The 25,000-nt window shown below is 47.3% G+C and overlaps 1 protein-coding gene across 1 annotated transcript in view; it reads right to left on the bottom strand.

Annotated features, from left to right (window-relative positions):
- Arid1b (AT-rich interaction domain 1B) overlaps positions 1-25,000 on the bottom strand; it is a 379,722-nt gene that overhangs the window by 46,388 nt on the left and 308,334 nt on the right. The window contains exons 7-8 of the mRNA XM_059272809.1: positions 19,437-19,616; positions 6,550-6,877 (exon numbers count right to left, since the gene is read on the bottom strand). Coding sequence (XP_059128792.1) covers positions 6,550-6,877; positions 19,437-19,616 — 508 coding nt within the window. The remainder of the gene's footprint in view (positions 1-6,549; positions 6,878-19,436; positions 19,617-25,000) is intronic.

Below are 25,000 nucleotides of genomic sequence, written 5' to 3'. Positions count from 1 at the left end.
TGGAAAGAAAAAAGGGACCAAGAATGAAAGCACAGTATTTAGATGATAACACAAAGGCTTATATCTAATTTCAGAAATAAAAACTATGTCAGCCTTTGAAATCTGTCCTCTTTGTCTTTCAATAACATGACTTTTCAAATCATAGCTATTATGTTGAAACCTAATTGTCCAAAATCTGAAGGGCTATATCTTAGTTAATTCAAATCATTCACTGTCTCCAGCATGGGGACTGCACTGTAACAGGGGCTTGAGCTATGGGTTTTTTTTGGGCTTGGTCTCTTTGACATGTTAATGCGCTCTCTCTCTCTCTCTCTCTCTCTCTCTCTCTCTCTCTCTCTCTCCATTAACGCATTTCCACATCGTTGGCTGCATGTCCATCAGCAGAATGGCGTCACACTGGCCTCAGAGCAAAATACAGAAAAAGTACCTTGCTGGCAAATAGCAGCACAGGGTAGGAAGCCTATGAGGAACGCGGCTTAACAAGGGCAGTCGCTGGGAGTGTGTGGACGTGTGGCACACACCAGTACAGGCAGAACCATCTCTGCAGGAAGCCAGAATAACTTCTGTCTGTATCAGCTCCAGCTCCTCTTCCCCAGAGGAAGGCTGCTGGTCACCTTGTCTTGAAGAGCTCAGCAACTTCAACACTTTGAATGCTTGTGTTGTTAGCCACGATATAGTAACCAACATGATTTCAAAGATCATCTATTCTGCTTCCAACTGAGTAGGATGAAAAGGGTATCAGCTTGTATTTACAGCTTCCTATTGGAGCACAGCTGATTTCTGTGGCCCTGGGGTAAGCATGGGAATGCAGGTATACATGCTCACATTTTCTGTGACCCTGCTGTAAGCATTAGAACATAAGTATGCATGCTCACATTCCTGATACTCAGTAGAACCTTCTAGTCAAGCTCAGTGAGGCTTCAGACTGACTGATTCTACCAGCACATGACCTGCACACAGCTGCTTCTCCCTCAGTTTTAACAGTGAAGGCTGGAGCAGTACTGGTGTGGGCAACCACAGGGTGAAAAAGACTGGACTCCAACCCATCCGGGTACCAGCAAAGGCCTACTGCCTTTCCTGAGACAAAGTCCCCATGCTGCTGAGGCATCAGGCTCCAGGCAGGTACATGGCCCATGTCCTCTCCAGCATAGGAAGGTAGAGTTCAGCCCTCTGTGGGTAGGACAGTCTCGCTCAGACACACAGTTTCATTTTCTAATAGCAGAACAGCCTTTATAGAGTAAGCGTGCAAAGTGTGCAAAGCAAGAGTCCACCCCTTCACCAAGTTTAGGGACAGCACTCACAGGACAAGACAGACAGGACCCTTGCATCTGCTGTGCCCTCCCTCCAACTCAATGGCCTTCTCTGGTGACCTCAGCGGACTTAGTCTCCTCCACCATAAAATAAAGGGCAGAGACTGGACAGTGTCCACAAACCTTCTGGCTCCAGACTCTGCCACCCTATAATTGAAATTCTGCCTCTTTGGGGAACTCACACAATGAGAATAGAATAAAGATCTTACAGACCAATGGCAGACCTGTGACACAAACAATCTGAAGTCACTTAAGAAGCCACCAAAGTTTATAGGATGCTAGGGGTGGCTGTCAGGAATTTGTCAGACTTTTGTAAACCGAAGTTGTGGCTCTTCCTTGGAAGAATTTCTAAGAAAAATAAATCTAGGTAATTGTCAAGTACCCAGATGCATATATTAAGTACTGTATTTGGCAAAGAGGCCAACAGTTTAGAATTGCAGGTTTTTCTTGGAAGGAATGAACAGCGCAGGACATAGCGCAGGAGTGAGGAAAGCTCCCTCACGTGAGTGTCCGTGCTGTCAAGGCCACAGATAGTGAACTGTCACTGAAAACACCCTAGAAGCTGTGCCTGTGTCTAGGATTCATGGCACGGCCTTTTCAGGAAGCAGGGGGCCAAGGTCTTCCCCGAGCTTCTGGCAGACTATGCTTGGAACAGACACCACACTCCGGAGTAAAACCACATTAACTACTGATGCTTTAAAACAATACACAGCAAGGCCCCTTCTGAGTGCAGCTACTCCTGGTAAATCATGAACTTGGAATGTTTAGGTACCATCAGGTATCTAACTCAGCATGTGCACACTAGAAATCATACCGCTTTCTATTACAGATGCGCTCACTCCTTCATCCGCGGGGTCAAGAGAAACAACCTATGTATTTGTAGCTTATTCAACATAGCAGGGGGATTTACACTTACAGTCACCCTAAAAATGACACTGAGGAGACACTTTTCAAACGGGTAAGCTGACGTTTTCTCCTGTATCTTACACTCCACTTGTGAACTCGTCATCACAACACCCGTGCACAATCCCTCCTCTCTACCACAAGCTGGCTGCCTTGGCTAAATCACAGACACACGCTTCCCACCTTCATCAATAATTTGTCCTTTTGCGATTCTTTCCCAGGCTCCAGGCTCTCTGGAAAGGACAAAGAGAACAGTCTAACAAACTGTGGCTGCCCAAAGGTTAAGCTTTCACTTCCTCCCTGAAAAGAAACACATTTCCTAAAGTGGCTTCACCTGCCACCCATTGATGGGAGGAGGAAAAAAAAAAAAAAAAAGACCAAACGGTGGGTCTGACGCAAGGAGCTACAGCACAGGACAACAAAACATGCTCAAACCAGGGCTCTCGGTCACGGGTGCAGAGACTTGTAACACACTGCTTCCTCACAGCCAAGTCTGCCCTCTGAAAACGGGCACAGGAGGCCAGCGCTCTGCAAAGCGGGGCAGATGGGTGACCTACATAGAAACAAAACTGGGATTTCTTTCTTTTTTAGAAAGGATACTGGAACCAGGAAAAGCCAAGCACAGGTGGCGGGCAGGGGTGGCACGGAGGCCTTTGCCAGGTGTGAGGCGTCACGGGAGCTCCAACATTCGCCCCTCCTCTTGTTTTTAGTTAAGGAGGAGGCGCCGTCTTCCGGGCAGCTCTCTGGAAGCTGCTGGCTGAAGCAGAGTTGATCTTCTCAGGCTGGTTAGCTAACATTGATTTTCTGCCCCAGTGGAGGAGATTTTACTCTGATGCATGCCATTTAAATTCATTTTACACAGCTGCTTAATGTGGCTTGGCAAGGCCCAGCCAAACCAGCTTTGTGGGTCTACACGACACTCGAGCTGGGAGAGGACAGAGCCCGTGGCTCAGCAGCTGACGACAAGTGCTTTTCTGTCCCACGGTTAGCTTCCTCTAGACCCACGGGCTGACCCTGAGGGAACCACGGGAAATGCAGGAGAGGGAAAGCAGGTTCCCAAGAACGAGGATGTCTGCCTCGTTGTGTGGTGACTTTGGCTGGAGGATTATGTTCACAGGATTCTTTGTTGGTCCGTAGTGAGGACCTGTTTATAGAACTAATGACTCTCCATGACAAAATGACTCTCGCTGTCGTCATTAAGGCGTACTGAAGGGAAGACTATCCCAAAGCTGGTGTCAGGCCAAAGGAGGGATGAGAACAGAGCGGAGTTCACTGTTTGTGAGGCTGTCGACGCTCCTCCTTGGTTGAGGTCAGCCAGAGGCCCAGCTCCACTGTCCTAACTACCAAGAGCACGAAAGTCAGTGCATGAGGGTCTGATGAACATATACAACAGGATATCGCTAATATTATTGCTTAGTGACCCAGTCAGTAACTCATGCAGTTTACTAGCTGTACAGTTCCACAGCAGGAAAGAGAAGCACTTTTGATGCTGTCTCTGTTCCTGTATTGACATTGAGACTGAGACACCACCGTGTATATGCAGAAAACTCTTGGTTACTATGTTGAATTTTCCTGGCCAAACATTCTAGGCTTCTTTGGAGAAAGAGATAACAGAAGTCATTGGCTCAAAGGTAGGCTCAACAGTACCATAAGGCCTCTCTCCTCTGCCTTGGGGCGCCCAGAAGCCCTACTGTTCAAGTGTCCAGGCTCCTGGGCTGGGGTTCCGGGTATATGGCAACACACACAGGTTCCTCCACAGAACACCAACATCAAAGGGGATTAGAGCAGCGTGGGAGATTGTACAGCTTTTGTGGAGGTAACAATATGTACCTTTCTTTTTCTTTTTCACCCAGGCAGGTGAAAGCCAGGCACAGAAAGGACCTGGAGGCCTGTGCATGCAGGCTTTCATCATACTGCCCTGGGACAAATGCCCAGGTCTCCCACACCAAGCCCTGGGTGTGTGGCTTCCTACCCACAATCGTCAGGCTGGTGCATCATGGAAGCCTGCAGCTGCCACAGGTAGGGGAGAAAACATGGGGGGTCCGCTAGCCCCAGACTGGCTGGGACAACAGGCGACCTAACGTATGGGGCCTAAAGAGAAACAGGAGAAGAGCTTCTGTGGATCTGTTCTGAAGCCCAAGCCTGAGCCCTGTCCACACACTTTTCCACGTGTAGGTGTGGGGCTTACAGACACTACTCTGGGCCATGAAGCCACCTGGCGTGGCGCTCCGTGAAACTTGACAGAGGTGGAGGAAAGGGCCAAGGAGAGAGAAAAGTAGATTCTCACAGCTACCCTCAATGTCAGTTAAGTATAGTTTTTGACTTGAGGTAAATAAAATCAACAAACAGCCTCCGTTTAAACAGCTGAGTGCTAAATGGGGGAGGATGTGACGTTAAGGCTTTGGATTGGTCTGCTGATGGAAAACAGAAAGCAGACTGTGGACTAACAGGAATTTCTATTACACACTGATCCAGAAGAGGAGCACCAAGACTTGCATCCAGCGGGGTCCTGCCTTCCTCTCTCTGGCCATTGCCCCTCGCTTCCATCAGAGGCCCTGTCAGATGCAATCACATACTTCCTACTTAACAGAAGGGAAGTAACCCGGGCGTCATGAATTGCAACAATGGGCAGTTCATTTAAGCCATCTACATGGGAGCAGCTGTGCCCATCTCCAGCGGACCGTCTATTCAAACATTCCCCTCGGCCGGCGGGTCTGGCTGCGGGGTGGACACTCAGGGTCAGGAGACTTTAAGTGCGTGTAAAGGGCTAAGACAGAATGGGGAGGAATGACGGATTTCCACTTAATTCCTCAAAGGAAATGCGTCAGTGTTCAGAGCAGAGAATGAGACTGAGGGACCCTACCTTCCCAGAGGACTAGCTTCAGAGGGGACGAAATGGACTTCTTAACATGTTCGTGTTCACAAACACATACACACATCTAACCACATGCATGTTCACAGACACACTGATTCATCTAAACACATGCACATTCACAGATATACAGACACGTCTAAATACATGCATGTACCCAGATACATATAGACACATAGACACTTCTAAACACACGCATGTTCACAAACACATATAGACATACAGACACATCTAAACACACACATTCCCAGATACATACAGACACACAGAAACATCTAAACACATGCATGTTCACAGATATACACTGAGACACATCTAAACACATGCACATTTACACATTTACACACACACACACACACACACACACACACACAGATACATCTAAACAGGAGAGTGTTCACACAGACACATCTAAACACATGCACATTCACACACACAGACACACAAACACAACTAAACACATGCATGTTCACAGACACCCACAGATACATTTAAACACACAAAGACACAGAGACACACACATACACATACATGCTTGCACAATTAGCTTTTATTTCTATGGGACGCAGAATTCCCTGACTTTTGAAGGTACCACTGAGGTCCAGAGCTTCTGATGGGCTTTTTAGAAAGACAGGTCTGCACCTGATCCTTTCAAAGCAAGTTCATCTTTGCTTCATCCATTTTTAAATGATGGCATTTTGAGGCAGGTCAAGTGTTTAAAGAAATTAGTATTAAGAATTAAGATTAAAACCAAGGACAGAGAGGGCAAAGCCTTGCTCAACCAGCTTAAACTTTCTAAAATACTACTATTTTTACTTTAACAACCACCACATTTTGGTTGGGACAGAAAAGTGTTCAGACAATGAAATATAAAATCCCATACATGCTAATTAAGACCAACATAGTACACACATGGACACAGACAAGGTCTCGCCGTGTATCCCTGACTGGCCCTGAACTTGCTATGCAGTCTAGGCTGGCCTTGAACTCTCAGGGTCCTGCCTGCCTCTTGCCTCCCAGTGATGGGATCAAAGGTGTGTGCCACCACACCAGACCAAAGTTTCTATGGTAAAGAAGCTTACGGTGTGACTATACATGTCTGAGTATGTGTGCTAGTGCATGTGCAAATAAGTGTGCATATTTGAACTATGTGTTCAAGTGTGTGAGTGCATGCTGCTTCTTCTGCAGTGTTTTAGATTTTAAATAGTTAGGCTACAGTGTTTTCTGCTTAAGACTCATTGAAATGGAACTGGGCAGACATTTCCTTCCATGCGATACAGGGCTGGTCCTCTGGCTACAGTCACGGACGCTAGTGACAGGCACTTCAGTTCCTTCCTTGGTCTGTCATCTCTCTGACCTTGCCTCCCATATCAAGACAAACACTGCAGCTCTTGACTACTACAGGAAAGGGCAGGTTGGTGCTGGTCATGTGGGCACACAGCCCGCCCTGTCTCAGGGACATACCTGCTTTGTGCTGAGTTGGCAGCGGCCTGCATCACAGCTGCAGCGGCTTCCTGGGCCTTACGGTTCACAGTGGGCATGGGTGGGCCCATTCCTGGCCCTCCCTGCTGAGACATGCCAGGAGAACTGGGGGTGACGCTGCTCATGTTTCCAGGGAACGGTCTGCTCTGCATCCCAGCTGAAGGCATCCGTCCCAGGGGCATAGCACCACATGGCTGGGCTGGCCCTTGTCCATGCATCTGGTTGTTGGCATTGATACCCATACCAGGTCCTGGGCCGCTGTAGCTTGCACTGGGTACACCACTATACGTTGGGGTTCTGGAGTAGTTGCCTAAAGAGAAAGCAAAGACAAGTTAAGCCTTTTACTTAAACATTCATGAAAACATCTGCCGGAAATACATTCTGTACAGTGATGTGCCCACCACAGGGCACTAGTCACTAGTCATGCTCTGCATCTGCTCCTTCTTCCTGTGCAGACATGGCTGCATTCCCAAGGCTCCTGGAGAACCAGCTCAGTGACAGAGAGCCCACAGGACTCTGCAACACTGACACAGAAAGCCAGTCTTAGAACACAGGCACCAAGCTGGGCCTGGAGGCTTGGGCAGCTGAGGCAGGAGGATCACATGCTCAAAAACGTCTTGTGGTACTGGGAGGGTTCATTGGCCACCACAGTAAGACCTTGCCTCAAAATAAATAAATAAATAAATAAATAAATAAATAAATAAATAAATAAATAAATGGCTATAAACATAGGCCAGTGGTAGAGCATTTGCTTAACATGCACAAGGCCTTAGAGTCAATCCCCTTTGCTGCAAAAACAAAATAAACAATCAGAGAGTTCCCAGCCCCAAATTCCGTCAACGTGTTGAATACCTTACACTCTTACACTTCACCCAGAAGGATAATGTTAGCTAGTCTTCAGGTGAGGGCCACTGAGACCACCCTACCACATCCTGCTTCCACCTGACTGTAGACAGAGACCCTTGACCTCACGGGAAGGAGTCATGTGCATCTGCACTGGTCCAGCACGGCTTCTCTCTACTGTTGGATCCAACCCTTTTCAAGCCCAGACTGCATGGCTGGTTTACGTACTGGGGTCACGTCTCATGACTCTGAGCACTAGCAGGACACGGGGCACAGCGAATGGTGATATGAGGGGAGGAAGGCGGGGTCCAAGACTGAGGCCACTGCTGGCACTACCACTCCCCTCTGTGGCCCGGCAGGCACCTGTAGGGCCTCCAGCTGTGGCGGCAGCTCTACTTCCCTTTCCTTCCAAACCTCAGCACGGCTTACTTCAATAATAACAGCAGATGTTAACTGCTGAGCCCAAATGCACACGAGACACCTGGGTAAAGTGTTCTGCCCCATGAGTTAATCCAGTTCCCCTCAATAACCGAACACATCATTGTTTATAAATGAGAAAAACCCAAGCTTGGAGATTAAGATTGAAGCCCATGCAAACTGATTAGAGAATCCATGTATTTTAACCAATGAAACAAGCTGTCTCCCAGAAATAAAATAATGTAAAAAAGACAAGTGTCTACAGTCTATGGACAGACTTTCCCAATTGTTCTGACTACGTTCTGGAACATTCTCCCATCACCAATGACAACACATACAATAAAACGCCAGAAATGGCTCCAGATACAGGGGAAATAGTTCCACGCTTGCACCTGGACAGCTCTCAATTTAGATGCATGTGTAGGTATGTGCACCCCAGTGTGTATACGGTCAGAGGAGGGACGAAGGAAAGAACACGAAAGGAAAACCACACGATGGTCGCGGGAGGTGAGTCTGACCGGGATGGAGGCTCAGGAATTCTGATGGATGGTGGGCTTTTGTGGAATAGAAATGATGGAATAGAAGCCTCTGATGGAGGACAGGCTGTGGGGGTGGGGTGAGCCCTGTGCTTTCTGACTGGGGACTCTTGGGAAGCCTGTCTCCAGCTTTCTTCCCCAAGCTCCTCTGGATGTTGTCACACAGGCGTAGTGTGACGAGGTCTTCCTGACTAGCTGGTGAGTGGACAAGAGGCAAAGAGGCGTAAGCATGGACAAGTCTCGAGACCGTCCACGAGCAGCAGACAATGGCCAAGGCAGCCACTGAGGGGGCAACATGGAGCTGGGAGGGGGAGGGGAAGCAGTTGGGGCTAGCAGTCCTGAGGGCCGCACTTCTGAGTGTGCACAGGAAGCCAGGAAGGAAGGAGCTACTCAATGGTTTTCAGTAGAAACAAAAATGGACCAATAATAAGAAAAAACAAACCCTTAAAATTATTATGTGCTAGGTTCAGTTCCAAGTTCTTCAAAACAATTTGATTCCCTACAAGATGCTCAAGAAAACATTTATTTCACTGGGACCCTCATTTTGAAAGTGAGAACTGAAGACCCAGAAATGCCAAGTTACCTGTCCCAAATAACTGGGGAGCTGTGAGTGTGGCTTGGAGGGCAAGCCATCTGTACTGTGTACGGCCTCTTTAGTGCTTAAAGAAACAGTATGCTTATGTAACCACACCATGAAGGTGTCCAAATAGGCTTTCTTAAATCCACATAAAGCCGAATGACCTCCAGATCCAAAGGAAGTAAGACACTTTCAGCTCACTGGGTGCCTGCTGTTAGATGCATGGTGGGTGAGCTTTCTTCCTCAACTGTCTGGAAGTATGTGCTATTATTTACTGATGAGGTGGAGGTCTCTGTTCATGCAGGCCATAGGCTGGTACAGTATGTCCGCCAAGGGCCAGAGAGTAAATATTTCAAGCACTGGGGGTCCGTCTATTCTAACTACTCAATTCTGCCAATACAGATTAGAGCTCCAAAGCAGCCACATGTAGATACTCACATAGCATGACAAGTGTGTTGTGGGAGCCCACAGAGGTTTCCTAATGAGAACTTACTTAGGGTTAGGAAATGTGGGCTTGCTTTACTCAGCAGGGCTGTGGAAGGAGATGATTTGGCCATGGGCGTGTTTACCAGGTGTTTGGAAGGGTCTACACTTGGCTGTACAGTGTGCTTTGATCTTGCAAGGAGGAGGTCTTTTGCCTCTCCCCTTGGCATTTTATAAAAAGCCCTTTTCAATAAAGGACGAAGCTGTTGGATATTGATCCAGGCCCTCCCGAAGCTATCCTGTATTTCTGTCTTTTGTCTCTTTGGCTAGGTCTCTCCTTCTGATACTTCCTCATTCCTCTATCCTCTGCCTAAGAACCCTTCAAAAGGTGGGAGCCGGCCTCCCACAGTGTATAGTTATAAAACAGGGTCAAAACAAGGGGGATTTTGCTGAACCCCGAAGGGGATCAGTCCTGCCACACACCCATAAGCTGTTATCCTGGCTCAAGTTGGCGGTATCAGACAGAATGCCAACATGAAGGCTGGAGGGGGACACGGGAGGACTCTAAAAAGGCAGGGCAGACCCAAGGATACGAATATCTGAGGACCCAGAGGAAGGGGAGTAAAAGATCCAAGAAGTATGAGGCAGGCTGATGACAGGTCTTCCACCAGGACACAGCCTCTTTGCAAAGTTAGAATGTCTAGAGATAATCAAGTACACACTGTTCTCAAACAAAGGTTTAAAACACACCGAAACTGTTCACAATCAAAAACTTCTTCCAGAAAGTTGTAAAGTGGTTTCTGAGTGCCCCACCCTCTGGATCGTCTGTTTGCAGAGGGCCAGGTCAGCAGGAGCAGCACCTTCCTGGATCTTCAGGAAGCCAGTGCAATGGAGGATTTCCCCCAGGAGCAGCCACTCTGACTCCGCCTCCCCTTGCTGACCTCACAGCCTCTCACCTGCAGTATCTTTGTCTCAGCTCCCGTTTGGCTTTGCTTTTAACCAAACAAAACCAAACTCATTTCTAGTGTGAGCATGTAAGGAATGGATCCACAGACCCACACTTTACTTGGAGGCTAGTCCGTACCCTCCCAACACTTGATAAATGACTCCTGGGGAAGTAGCCCCTTTCTCTAGGAAAAACACCTTTCCTTTGAAAATGATACTTGAAGCAGGCAGTGGTGGTATACGTCTTTAATCCAAGCACTCGGGAGGCAGAGGCAGGCAGATCTCTATGAGTTCAAGGCCAGCCTGGTCTACAGGGTGAGGAGTTCCAGGCCAGCCAGAGCTACCCTGTCTCAAAAAACAAACAAGGAAAGAAACCGACACTTGACTCTTGTTTTGAAACAAGCATCTAGACACGGATATTCCAACCGCACTCGACTCTTCCTGCCTTTTTACTAGAGAAGCCTGCCCCTGACCTTGCTGAGCTCCGCCTACGGTGCTAGGAGACAGAGACTGAGTTCTCCCATTTCGCTCTGACCCACTGTGGAGGGGGGACCTAACAAGCTGATGCAGGTGGATCTTGATGAGCAGAGGAAAGAACAGCCCTGCACCCTGCTCCAAGCTCTCATCCTTCGTAGACCGGGGGGCTGGCTTCCAGTGGGGCTCCACTTCACCAATGAGGTTAGTGTGTAAGCCTGCACTGTGGTTCCTACTGGACTCTCAGTCCATTTTCTTCTGTCAGGTGGAATCACCTGTCCAGGAAAGTGTTCTAATTACAGAGGCCTCTATTTGAGGGAAGAAATACCAAGTCCCCTTTCTCTTCCTTGAAGCCTTCCACACTCTCCTCACTGAACCCATGAGCCTGGATCACCACACTCTCTGAAGGCTCCAATGGCTTCCCAGGTGAAGCACAGGCTGCAGCACGGGGAGCTGAGCCCTGCTTCTGACACCGCCTGGCAGCACGACCTTCACAAGTGATTTAGCGTCTCCACACAGTGGCACTGTCATCAGGGACATGCGATGCTAATGGGGAACAGCACAGTGCCCGCAGCGCTGCCATCAGCAGTGAGCCAAGGACACTGGTGCCGCTTCCCTTCCACCTTTAAAGATGACTGGATGGGGCAGGGCATGATCCACCCCACCCTACGTAGTCTACAGCTCATATCCGTCCTCTAACAAACAGCATCCGAATGTGTAAGCCAAGCAAAATGGGAGAGGAAATGCCAGGACGGAGGAGTGCGGTCTTCATCCCGTGCTTCTCTAATAGATTAGTAATTTGTTGGCACTGGCTCTGACAGAAAACAGATGGGTGCAGCATTAGGCACAATGAAGGCAGCAGATGCCGGGCCAGCCCACCTCAGCTGGACGGCTCCTGCAGCCAAGTCCGAGAGCCCACCGTTTTCAAGTGGGTTCATCTTGGCACACCAGCTTTGGAAAATCAGTCACGAATGAATTCAGATTTCAGCCCAGCAGGAGTTACATTCAAGCACCGCACAGAGGAAGCAAGCGGCAGCGAGGCGCTATTTAAGTCACCGCCATCATTTTAGGAGGGCTGTAGATAATTTTGTATCTGACTCGAGCACATTGGTATCTGATAGTCATAATCAATACTCCAAGTTCCTGTTCTTAAATGGGGTACTGCTGCTCTCACATGAGATCTTGTGCCCAGGCTACAAAGAGCAAAGATCTGTATTACTTACTCTCTATGCCGAGAAGGACAAAAGGTGATATGCTTCAAAACTTAGACTTTCTACCTTGGGTAGCAACAACCTGCATGAGTAGTTATATGCTATAAAAACCACATTCACATGACTGGAGAGATGGCTTCCTGGTTAAAAGCCCGTATTGCTCTTGCAGGGGACCTGGGTTCGGTTCCTAGCAGCTCACAATTTGTAAACTCCAGTTCCAAAGATCTGACACTGTCTTCTGACCTCTGTGGGCAACAGGCAACATGAGGTGGGTGCACTCAAATACATGCAGGCAAACACTCATATTCATGAAATCAAATACATGTATTTATGATCAGGGTTAAACATGCCTTTACCTTGCTCCTTAGCCAGTGCTTCCCATTTTAATGGTAGTCCTCTACATGAAGTCATAGGCATTGAAATATAACTTACAAATAACAACAAGCATATACAGTTCTGTAACTGCCAGTGCAATCAAGACCCAGAATATTGTTATCATGACACAAATTTCCCTTTTATACTCATTCAACACTGCACTCCTGATTCACCACAGTGCTAATCAGCCCATGACTGTGATTAGAGGTCCAGTTTTTGGACACAGTTTTTGGCAGTTGTGAACAGAACTGTGTGGATGTATTTTTGTTTCACTTCTCAGGCAATTCTAGGTAAGAGCAAGCTGGGATGCAGAGTAAGTGTTCTTTTAACTTGATAGGAAACCGCTAAGTGGATGCTGTGTGCTTTGAGCACATAGCCACTAGGTATGAGTTACCGACGGCAGCCAGAACTTCCTGTTGTCAACTATCCAAAAGTCCTGGCCATTCTAACAGTCATGAGACAGGATTCTCCATGGCTTTAATTTTCATAGTCTCATGAGATAACTAAGTATTCTTCTTATGTGATTTACTGGTAAAAGCCTTTCTGTATTAATAACATCAAAAATTATATATATGTAAATGGAAGCAGAGTTTTTCTGTCCCGATTGCCTGGTCCCAAATAAATACATCAAATCTTATATTAATTACAGAATGCTCAGCTGATAGCTCAGGCTTATTATTAACTAGCTCTTACTTTTAAATTAACTCTTTTCTACTAATCTATGTATTGTCATATGGCCCATGGCTTTTGCAGTCCTCTGGCATCTTGCTTCTTGGGCAGCTCACTCACACCTCTCCTGACTCTGCCCTTTTTCATCCCAGTCCTCAATTTGATTGTCCTGCCTAACTTTATCCTGCCTTGCTATAAGCCAAACAGCTTTATTATTAACCAATGAGAGTAATACATATTCACAGTGTACAGAAGGATCATCCCACAGCATCCCCTTTCTGTCTAATCAAAAAGTAAGGTTTTAACTTTAACATAGTAAAATTACATATAACAAACAGTTATCAAGCAAGAATTATAGTTACAATATCTAGCCTATTTGTATTTGGCAAAATCAGAGAAAACACTCAATTATCCATCTAATCTTGGTGAGTCTAAAGTTTTATATCTAATTTACCTTTTATCATAACCTAGGAAAACTATAATTATAACTATTCTCCAACTCCATCAAAGACCTGAGAAGAAATAATATTATCTGAGTAAACAGGAAGTGCAGGCAAGTGACTTCCAAAAACGTGAGAAATGACAGAAACAGCTAGCTGCCTAAACAGTCACCCAAGGTTCCTCTGTAATGTTGGGGCATCCATTTCCAGCCTACAGGCCTAGCATATCTGATAGACTTTCATTTCACTCTTCCAGGGTCTTTGATGAAGTTGAAAACTAGATAGTTATAGTTTTCTTTAGTTATGATAAAAGATAAATTAGGTACAAAACTTTAAACTCACAAAGATAAGATAGATAATAGAGTATTTTCTCTAATTTTGCCAAATACAAATGGACTAGATAGTTTAACTATAATTCTTACTTGATAACTGTTTTTATTGTATATAATCTTACTATGTTAAAGTTAAAATCTTCCTTTTTTTATTAGACAAAAAGAGGGAAATGCTGTGGGATAATGCTCTTGTACACTGTAGAGATCTGTCACTCAAATTGGTTTAATAAAACGCTGATTGGTCAGTAGCCACACAGGAAGTATAGCCAGGGCAACCAAACTAAGGATGGGAAGGAGAAGGGTGGAGTCAGGGGTCATCAGCCAGATGCAGAGTGAGCAGGAGATGAACATGCCACGCTAATAAAGGTACCAAGCCATGTAGCTAAACATAGAAAAGAATTATAGGCTAATTTAAGTGTAAGGAGTTAGTAACAAGTCTGAGCTATTGGCCGAGCATTTATAATTCATATTCAGTCTGAGTCAGTTATTCTGGATGCCTGACAAAGCACAATGAGTTTGTGAAGGAGATGAAATCTCTTCTATTGTGAGTTCTGAACCAGAGAGCAGGCAGGATGGCATTGCATTATGGGCCTACTTGATGTACAAACTCAAGTGTATTCCTCAGAGATGATAGAAGAGTAGGCAGGGATGAAGGAGTACTCCCCCAAGCTACAGCCAACCTTTTATCAGGTGGCAGTCTCCGTAACAAGAAACAAGGACCCTGAGAGTAAAAGATGGATCTACCACACAGTGCAGGAACTGCACATCTTTCTTGCGCCCAGAGGGGCTTCACTAGGCACCATGAACAGAGGATGCAGGAGGGGGTGCCTCCTGAAGGCAGGCAAGGGGTAACCTTGACCTGCTCCACTCGCTGCAGCCTATAGAATCCTCCTGAAAGGCTACTAGGAACATTCATAGTGACACTGGCTTTCATTACAGAGGGAAACCAAGACCTCCACAGGAGTCAAATGTAGAGTCGCTTCCCGAAGTTTTCATTTTAAGTTAATTTGCACTGTAAATCCCCAATTTATAGGATTTGATCATATCCTGGTAATAGTAAGTCTAGGAAACAGTCATGCTTAAATTCTGTTATATGAAGGCTAAATTTGAGTATCCAAATACGAGATGGTTACACTAACCACTTTGGCAATACAATGATCTAATTTGGTTTTCTCCTTAGTATTATTAAGATGGAGGACTAGAATATTCCTTTAATTGAAAACCAAATGGTTAGAAAGTGGACTGAATCCTTTTGCCCAGAGTGTCAAAGGTTAGCATAGCAGGCATATTGCCAGCTGTTTCAAGGGGAAATGAAGGGAGGGACGTGAAAGAGAGGCCTGTATAGAGACAGCCTCTGGAAGACTAACCAGGCTTTTGCCAGTTTCCACAGAGTTGGGGGGCAAGTGCACCCCTCCACTGGGAAGGAAGAATGCACCAGGTCTTCAGCTGGGACTTTTAAAGAATGGAGCTGGAAGCCCTGGGTCATGGTGACACTGGGCACCCACGTGGGACTCTCAAATGGCTAGCAAGCTGACAGCTTGACATTTACACCTCACATCCCTGGACCTGAAATAGTGGTAAAATTACCATGCAATTCACAGTCCTGGAGCAGCGCTCATTCCAACTGAATACCATTCACAATTTGCTTTGGCTGAATATGGGAGAAAAGAAAGAAAATCCAAGACTCAGAGGGTGTCTCATTACTTTAAAGAAAACCCCTTAAATCTTTCTGAAGATACCTTTTCCGAAGTATCAGAAGATTAAAGTTCCTCAGACTATGTCCTCAGACACATACAGTAAAAACAGAGGCAGCTGCAGCCTGTGCAGACTCCAGACGCCCTTACATAAGTGGCAACTGGTGGGAATCCAGACTCAGAATTAGTTACCTGCCGAGGGCAATGCTGCTCATTCCAGCAAACTGAGGCCAGACCCCTGCTTTTGGCAGTTAGGGACATGAGTTAAAAAGTGTTTGAGGATGGTCAGTGTAAGATGCTTTTCTCGGGAAGTCACAAGTGAAGTAGAAGGTTTGCTGGGAAGAGCAAACTGATTTCTGCCCTCTTTCCCCCAAATTCATCATTAATAATTAATGTTAATTACATAATTCCCTTCTATTTGCAGAAGTGAGTCCCTGAGGCCTTCTCTCCTCGTAAACACTTTGCAAGGGTGGTTATTACATGTGCTTGCTTGATGGTAGGAAAGTGCTATTTCATAGAATATGCTGTAATTAAACACTTGTACACTTTTAGCTTGGTTTCATCTTATTTGAATACTTAAGAAGTCAATTTTAAAGCATCGTGATGTATTCCTAACACCTTTCCTTTCTGTATCTCACAGGAATTATTTTCCTCATCTCCTTCATATTCTTTCTTCACTGTAAGTTTTAAATTTTAATTAACTGATTTTTTTTTTGAGTCAGAGAGTCAATCTGTACCCTGAGCTGAACTTAAACTTGCAGCAATCCTCCTGCCTCGGCTTCTAAGTGCTGGGATTACAGCTATGAATCACCATGCTTGGCAGGGTCCCTAGTATTTCTGATACTTTTCCATTCCTGAAGTTCCAGAATGTTCTTTGTTCTTGGAGGCAGGAAGTTAAATCTTTTATCTCCGCCCACTCAAGGGATGGTGCCCTGAAGAAGGAGCCCAATTGAGACCTGGGAGAGGTAGCTGTGGCCATGGAGTGGCCTCTGCAATCACTTGCCCTGGGTTTGAAGCCTGGTCCTACCTGTGGGGATGAAGGGCACACAGGCTAACCTGTCCAAGCCTGCTTTTCTCACCTGTAAAGTGATGACTGGCTCACTTGGAACAGATCAGCAGTCACTGCAGAGAGGAAAGTGCGCACTCACGCTGTGCTTAGAGATGCAGAGGAGACCTGTGTGCTCTCCTGAATCAAATGTGAACACTGCTCAGGATATGACCACCACATTCAGTGGCAGGTGGTAAGCATTGGTGTTTTGTTTTGTTCTTGGTTTTCCCAGACAGTAGCTTGCTATGTAGCTTAGGCTGGCCTCAAATTTACAGAGATCTTCCTGCCTCTGCCTCCTGAGTGCTGGGATTATAGGCATGAGCCACCCACATCTGGCCCTGGCTTCTCTGGCTAATAACAGTTTGGGAGCTGCTACATGTGATGATAAAATGGGTTAGCCAAAGGAGCTATAAAGTGTCTTCCCTTTAAAATAATGAACCCCAGGATAAAGCCATCATGTTAACAGATGAGGGATGAGACTAAAGACCTGTCTTTCACAGCAGTGTCTTTCTGACTGGAAGACACCAGTCAACTATTTTACTGGTAATTTAAATGCTTAAGATGAACAGGGGGAAACCCCTCCTTTAGAGGTCTCTGCTTCACAGGAATGCCAAGGAGGAAGACACAAGAGGGCAGCCCTTGACTTGAACACACCAGTTCCTATCCCTTAGTGCTTGCTGGGACAGGGGCCTGGGGATGAACACTGGTTTTATGATCACTAGTGGCAGTGTGGGACCGAGGAGGGGCCATTGATTAGGGCACACCATGGTGTTGATGGCACAGAGGAAGAGGCAAGGTCCGAAGGCCTGAGATGGAGGGGCTGGGGGGAAGGCCAGGTGTGAGAACACCATCCTTGCTTCAGGTTGCTCTTACTGTCAGCTTGTACCAATACATGCACAAAATGCTTCCTGACGATACACCCCCACTGTTCTGTAGGAATCCAGTGGCTGTGTTGTGGAAAGGGCCCTGGAACTGAAGCAAACAAGTAGAACACTGGACCAAGATGCAACGTCCTTCCAAGGTGACGGAAACCATCTCCTTCTGGGGAAGAAGGAAGTCACAGGAAGGGCTCGTGATACAGAGCTTGCGGTTTGTGTGCAGGAGGATTTGCTGGCTCAGTGCTCTTAACCGGAGGCTAGTCCAATGCAATGACTCGGAGAAGCAGAGGGAGGGATTTACTAAAAAAAGAAATCCATTTCTCAGTGATGGCCTTCCCTGATCTCAACTTCTACAGCAGAGCTTGACGCTTATGCACACAGTACTTCTCAGAGGAGCCAAGGAATCACAAGCATGGAGCTCATGTGTGAAGCCAGCATGGAGCCCACATGTCCTGCATGGAGCCCACATGGTCCTGCATGGAGCCCACATGGTTTAAGGTCAAGGCTGAGACCCTCAGTAGACTGAGTTCTGAGAATGTGGCTCCAACCTTGTCTAAATCCATCTCAGGAAAGGCCTACACTTTCTGTACCTACAGAATTTACAAACACTTGTCCAAGCTGTTTTCCATGCTAGCTCTGGCTGTGAAGAGCCCACTCAGGCCTGGGAAGGGGGCAGGCAAGTGGGCTCCCACAGGGGACTTGACTCGGGGTCCACCTCAGTTCAGCTATAAGCAGGACTGCTCGTCATCCCTAAGCTTATGGTATTAGCGCGAAGACTTCATGACATGCTATGAAGTCAGTCATGCAAACCCTCAGTCTCTGTCAACTGTGCCCCCATGCACATGAACAAAGCAGGAAGGGGCCATTTGGAAAGGGCTATCAGGGTATTCTAAGAGTTCTCACAGCAACTGAAGTAGCTGAAAAATAAGCACAATACAGCAATATAAGGTAAAGAAACTGCCACACTGGTAAGATGGAGCTTCAAAACGAGACACTGGTGATTCACTGTTTTCAAACTGAGAAGTATGAGCTATGGGAAAAGAGAGGGTCTCCAGGGCCTCCAGGGCTGGCTGGCCAGGCTCTGGGAACCTATGTTTGTTTACTGTACAGACACAGATGCCACCAAAACACGGCTTCCTGTGGGCAGGTCCAGCTCTGGCCGTGGACTGAAGCAACTGGACATCTTTGGGGCACTTGTCTTAACTTGGAATGTTCCTGGAATTCTCAGATCTGAGGACTTCCAGCAACTGTACCAGATTATGTCAGTCTACCCAAATGATCCATTAATGTCTAATTTTAGTACACAAAATATAGTTCAGGCACGATACTTTAAATGTGTTACTACCAAAAGTGACTCTAAAATACACCGTTCAGTGTTAAAGCCATGGCAACAGGGCTCTACCCATACCTGACACTCTCAGGAAGGCAGCATGGGAACTGTATGTGGGTGTGGCTCTGTATTCTGTCCCATTCCTTCTTCACCTTCCAGCCTCAGACCTGCATCCATGTCAGCCTGTGTTCTGTCTGTGAGGATGCACAGGTCAGGTAGTGGGAGCTACTGTGCATCTGCTGCAGCACCTGAGGAAAGACTAGGCCCTGGACTGCAGACACCCTGCTGAGCAGGAAGCTTGTGGTCTGAAGGTGGGAGAGGCTACCAGTGTGTGTGTGCTGTAAAAACGGCAGGCTGCATGAACGGCCAGTTTCAACTGGAGACGTTCTGAGGATGAGGCTGTGCCTTTTCTTCACCAGCACCGCGAGCTACATCACAGGACTGGGTCTATACTTAATGAATACCACTCACACGTGAGCACTCACCCAGAGTCCAAGCCCTCCATGCTAAGGACACTGGCTGTACTTAACTTCCTACCATCACGGGTTTGCATCATCCGCCATGGCAAACAACAGAACTGTAACGCATGTTTATACCATTAAAACCTCGATGAGCATGTTAAGAAAACCCCTCCCATGCACCACCACGCAGTTTGGAGAATGTTTCCCTTTGGTTACCTTGGGGTCCATACTGGCTCATTTGTGGACCGTAAGTGCCACTGGAGTTACTCTGCTGAAAGTTACTGATTCCAGGATGCATCTGGCCCCCAGGAGAAGGGTGAGGTGACATGGATGGTCCTGCCTGCTGAGGTCCGTACTGAGACATCTGAGGGTTTCTCTGTGTACCTGCCATAAAACCTGTATGGGAGACAAACAGAAACATGGTCATGCAGGTGTCTTATCATTTCTGCATTCAGAAAGTGCCCATGGGGTCCTCTGGAAGGTAGATGGGGGGAGGGCTGGTACTCCCAGACTCCTCTAAAGAAACATCCAAAGACATCTCAAATCCAGGGTGGAGGATCTGGGAGGACACACTGGTCTTAATCTTGAATGCTCACTGGAGTTTCTGGGACACCAGTAATTGGTGGACTTGACCAAAGTAAATTCATGGGAAACGGGGCAAAGAGGAAGTCAACACCACCTCCTTTGGAGATGAGCCCCATATAGAACAGTTAAAGAGGGTCCACTTCCACTCACACCAGGCCTGGCTGGGGTTTGTGCCTCCTCTGTGGGGCACAGGTCTACAGCACCCGGCTTCTTCCTCTGCATCCTTAGCCTCCCTCCTGACAGCTATCCAGCTGGACTCCTGGACAGCTTGAGCACCTGTGAGTGCCATGCGGAACTCCAGCCCATCTGTGCTCTGCACCTCCAGCTGAGTTTCCAACTTCTACCCTTGAATCTGCTGTCAGTCACAGCCCCACCCTGTGTGACATCATCACAGGCCCAGAACCTGCCTGTGTGTGACATCATCACAGGCCCAGAATCTGCTCTGCTGGTCACAGTCCCATCCTGTGTGACATTATCACAGGCTCAGAATCTGCTCTGCCAGTCACATCCCCACTCTGTGTGACATCATCACAGGCCCAGAATCTGCTCTGCTGGTCACAGTCCCATCCTGTGTGACATTATCACAGGCTCAGAATCTGCTCTGCCAGTCACATCCCCACCCTGTGTGACATCATCACAGGCCCAGAACCTGCCTGTGTGTGACATCATCACAGGCCCAGAACCTGCCTGTGTGTGACATCATCACAGGCCCAGAACCTGCCTGTGTGTGACATCATCACAGGCTCACAATCTGCCTGTGTGTGCCATCATCACAGGCCCAGAATCTGCTCTGTTGGTCACAGTCCCATCCTGTATGACATCATCACAGGTCCACAATCTGCCTATGTGTGACATCATCACAGGCCCAGAATCTGCCTGTGTGTGACATCATCACAGGCCCAGAATCTGCCTGTGTGTGACATCATCACAGGCCCACGATCTGCTCTTCCTATCACAGTCCCACCCTGTGTGACGTCATCACAGGCCCAGTTGCTTCCGTCAGCTGTCCCCTCTCTCTGTGGCACACTGGAGCCATCAGCTTGCCTTGATGACTATGGAGACACCATGGACGGCTCCTCTCCTCAGTCCTATTTCTGCAAAGCCTACTCCAGCCATTGGTCAAATGACTCTCAGCCTCCTCCTCTTAGTCTTTCTGGCAGAGCTGTGAAAGTTAACTTTTAGGACTGAAGAGAATTATCAGACACATCCTTCACATGCACAAGCCCTTCATAGCTTTCCATGGTGCTGAGGCCTGAAACACACCGTCTGCTGGGGGCCGCCCATGTGACCCCATCACCACAGCTTCTCTCCCTTCGCGGTAATGTCCATCCACCGGCCTTCTTGTCCTTCCCAGGATGATGTCAAGCACTGTTCTGCCACAAAAACCTTATTCTCTCCTCTCCCTGCTCCTCAGATGTCTCTTCATGCTCAGTCCTTCCTTCCGCTGCTCTCCCTGACTGCTCAACCTCAGGTTGGGTCACCTTTACCACACCTCTCTCAGATGCCTTCAAGGTACTTCTCATAACCTCTACATGCTGCAGCATTATTATTTCTGTATGTGTATGTGGTACACACACGCATGTTCACGGGTGTGGGTGCACCTGTCTGTACACGCATATGAAGGGACACTGGGTGCCTTCCTCTACCACTCTCAATCATATTTACTGAGGCAGTGTCTCTGAACCCAGAGCGTGGCAGTCCAGCTAGTCCAGCTTGCCAGCTTGCCCCAGGGTTCCAGCCTCTGCCTGAGTGCTGGGATTAGAGGCAGCTGCCCCATTCCCCTGGCTTTTACGTGTGTTCTGGTACCCGGGAACATCTTCAGGCTCGGATGGAAAGTATCACGGTGCCATTCTCCGGCTACTAGGACTGCTTTTTAACTTCCTTATTTCTTCTCTTCCTCACTAAGAAAGGCCACAAAACAAACAAACCAAGATCCCACCTCACTCAACGATTGGGCCTAAGTGTCCTGCAGAGTGGATGGCACACGGGATGCATCCCAGACCCTTTTCCGAGTCTCCCTATGTAGGCTGGATCTCCCCGAACAGCGAGCACCTGGTGAACCCTTCTTCCATGTCCCTCGTGCCTGGATGAGTGGTGGCAGTACCACACCCGACCCAAACTGCTTTCTGAATAACTGGACGGACACCCAAGATGCTGCAGAGCATGACACAGCAGGTACTTGATAAACGGGTATTTACCACGCACCAAGAAAACATGTTTTTCAATTATGCAGAAATATAATGTCAGAAATACCCACTTGAGTAGCCCAGGCCAACAGAAGTCTGTGTTCAAAGTAGCACACGGACAAAAGGCAACCTGAGACAGGGCACCATAGCAGGAGTGTTGGGTGAGAACGCTCACGTTTCTCAGGGGAGGCTCTGACTGGGGAGAGGCAGGTGTGCCTGCTCAGAGCTGAACCCAGAGTGCGGCTCTGCAGCTGCAAGGAAAGGGAGGCCTGCAAGAAGGGCAGTGTCAGCATGGGAAAGCAGAGCTATCAGGGACCGAGACCTAAGAACAAAATGAGGTCTTCTAACATGGCTTCTCCTGAGGAGACATAAAGTAAAAGTGAGGAGAGCTACTCCTTATTATCATATTGAATTTATTTATAAATAGAAATCTTATGAAATTGGACTAAACTGGCAGCTCCTAGATATACATCATCGGAGAAAATGTTTGCTCTGCCGATCTGAAAGCAAGCAGGAAGCAGAGCACGGACGTGGCTCTAAACGATTACATCTTCAGACGTTACACAGAACAGCATCCCAGCTTTCCTAGAAGGTCCTCCAGGTTTTCACAGAGTCCTGGCTAACAGAAAAGGCGCGTCTGCTCCACAGGGACTGTGTGCAGCGACTGCTTCCCTCCTGGCTGCTCAGGACTGCAAGGCAGACCCCTTTAGCATGCGATTGTCCCTCCCTCCATAGTGAAGGTGTTGGTGCTCAACCATGAAGAAGGAGCCATCCCTCCCCGACTTTATCTCAGCAATCACCAACTGACTGTACGGGCTGGGGGGTAGAAGGCCTGATCCCAGAGCTGTTGTCAGCTCAGAACCTAGTTGGACAGTCAGATAGATGTGTTAATGAATACAATGTAGTGCTCATTCATTGTAACTTATGACTTTACATAATTTCTCCGGGGCCTCAGTTGCCTCCTCCTAAAACAAAGACTCCTGTAAGGTTCAACACAGCCAGGACGAGAGAGTGCTGTGCATCATCAAAGGTAAATTCCTGGTTTATACATCGCCAAGAATGTCTTTTGACTCCTGGATGGCCCATACATTCAGCTGCAGTTTCTAGTTACAAAAAGTAAGCTGGCTTTTACTTCTGCGTCTCCTTTACTTTAGTATATGAAATCCACATCACCTGGGCCCTCGGGTGTGTGCACATTCCAGGGACCTTGTGCGTGATAGGCATAGACTACTGAGCTACGCTCCCAGTTCCCAAGACTTCCAGTTTTTCAACAGTTATGGAATATTGACATAATCTTCTAAAAAGATTGCTGAAAAGTGAGTCAAGTTGCTTGAAAAAGAGGTATTTCTACACTAAATATAGAAACCACACATCCATGTTATTATTTGTTTCCTTATTTGTGAAGTAAGTGGGACAATGTTATGGGCCTCACAGGAGAGCCATGAGATAAAAAATGCCACCATAGAAAGACCTAGCACCATCAGCTCCCAATACACACCACTAACAGCAACTTGCCTGTCCCCAGGTGGTCAGTAGGAGGGGTGGTCTGGGTCACAGCAGCACGGTTTGGGGCTAGGTCAGTGTCAAGGTCTGCTGTGTAGACGCCAACTAGACTTTTAGGCTCTGGCTTCCCCCTTCTCATCTTCAGGGGCCGACAGTGGCCCAGCATCCTAGCTCTCCATCGTTCTAGTCAGACATATTTGTTTTTCTCCTGCAGGGTAGGGATGGGCTGGTGGTGGACTCAATAGGTCCGTAGTTTCTTTAGACTCGGTCCTTTAATTGTTTTTGTTATTATCTTAAATCTTTATCGAAGGAAATGGGCATTGTTAGCATTTCTTCTCTCTCAAAAGGAAAAAAAATCAAATTTCAAGAAAAGTGTTTCTGCCTATTTATGGCGTTAGCATTTATTTGCCTGTGTTTTGCTTTTAGGAAGTTATTACGGAATGGCAGCTGTGACAGCGGAGGAGAGAGAACCTGACAGCTGAGAGAACACAGCTGTACTTGTGCAAGGTGTGAAGAGTCGCTAGTTAGAAGCCAAGCTTTCTAGCAAGGGAAGCTGAGAGAGGACAGGATGAAATGCCTCTGTACGGAGCCACTGGTGTAGAGAAGAACTACATGTTCCAACCAAACGTCTGGCAGCAGACAATCCAAACTTGGGACAATGCACTAGATTAGGTAATTATTTGTAGTATACAGAACCATGTTTCTTAGAAACTCCATATGAAGATACAATTTATGTATTCCCTGCGTGTGCGCACACACACACACACACACACACACACACACCATTTCCTAAATAAATGTACTGTCTGAGCCTGTACTAATCTACACTCCTCACAAACTCCTGCTTTCTCACACTGCAAAGGAAGACAGCCGTGCTTTGACATGAAAATCATGTCCTTTAGGAGGGAGAAATCTGAGCAGGCCAGGAGAGCCGCACACCCTCTGACCTGCCTTCGCCATGGATGACTGTGAGCGTCCATATGGAGCAGGGCAGGCTCTTCTTTCCCGGGGCTATGGGATGCTTCTGAGAGCCAAGTAGGGAAAGTGTGAGCAGAAGTGCGCTTCTGTGCTTGTTATTGCCTGACGGCAAGCCGATGAACCCTCCACTCACTGCGTGAGCGCCAACCTAAGCCACCAGGCTGGTCTCTGGGTTGGTGACATTACACAAATCTCCCTGCAGGCCCCATTCTACTCCAGCCCTCGTCAACTAAAGAAGAAAAAGAACATTTTAAAGGAAAAGATGAGATCCTTAGACTTTCAGACTTTAAAACTCGACTGAACAGAAACTAAAACCGAGAAGGGGTTAAGTGATAAACTGTAAAAGCCATTTGTAATTCCTTTAAAAAAAAAAGTGTGTGTTTGTGTGCAAGTAAGTGTGCATATCTGGGTGTGTGGATGTTTAGAGGGCTGGGGTCCAGGGAAGCCCCCCAGGCAAACTCAGGGCTTGCTGATATGGTTATACTCACTAGCCAGCTCTGCTCTGGGGAATTCCTTGTCCCTGACTTC

The sequence above is a fragment of the Peromyscus eremicus genome, chromosome 8b (assembly GCF_949786415.1).
Source record: "Peromyscus eremicus chromosome 8b, PerEre_H2_v1, whole genome shotgun sequence".
Taxonomy (NCBI): Eukaryota; Metazoa; Chordata; class Mammalia; order Rodentia; family Cricetidae; genus Peromyscus; species Peromyscus eremicus.
This window is presented reverse-complemented; position numbering and strand designations above follow the sequence as displayed.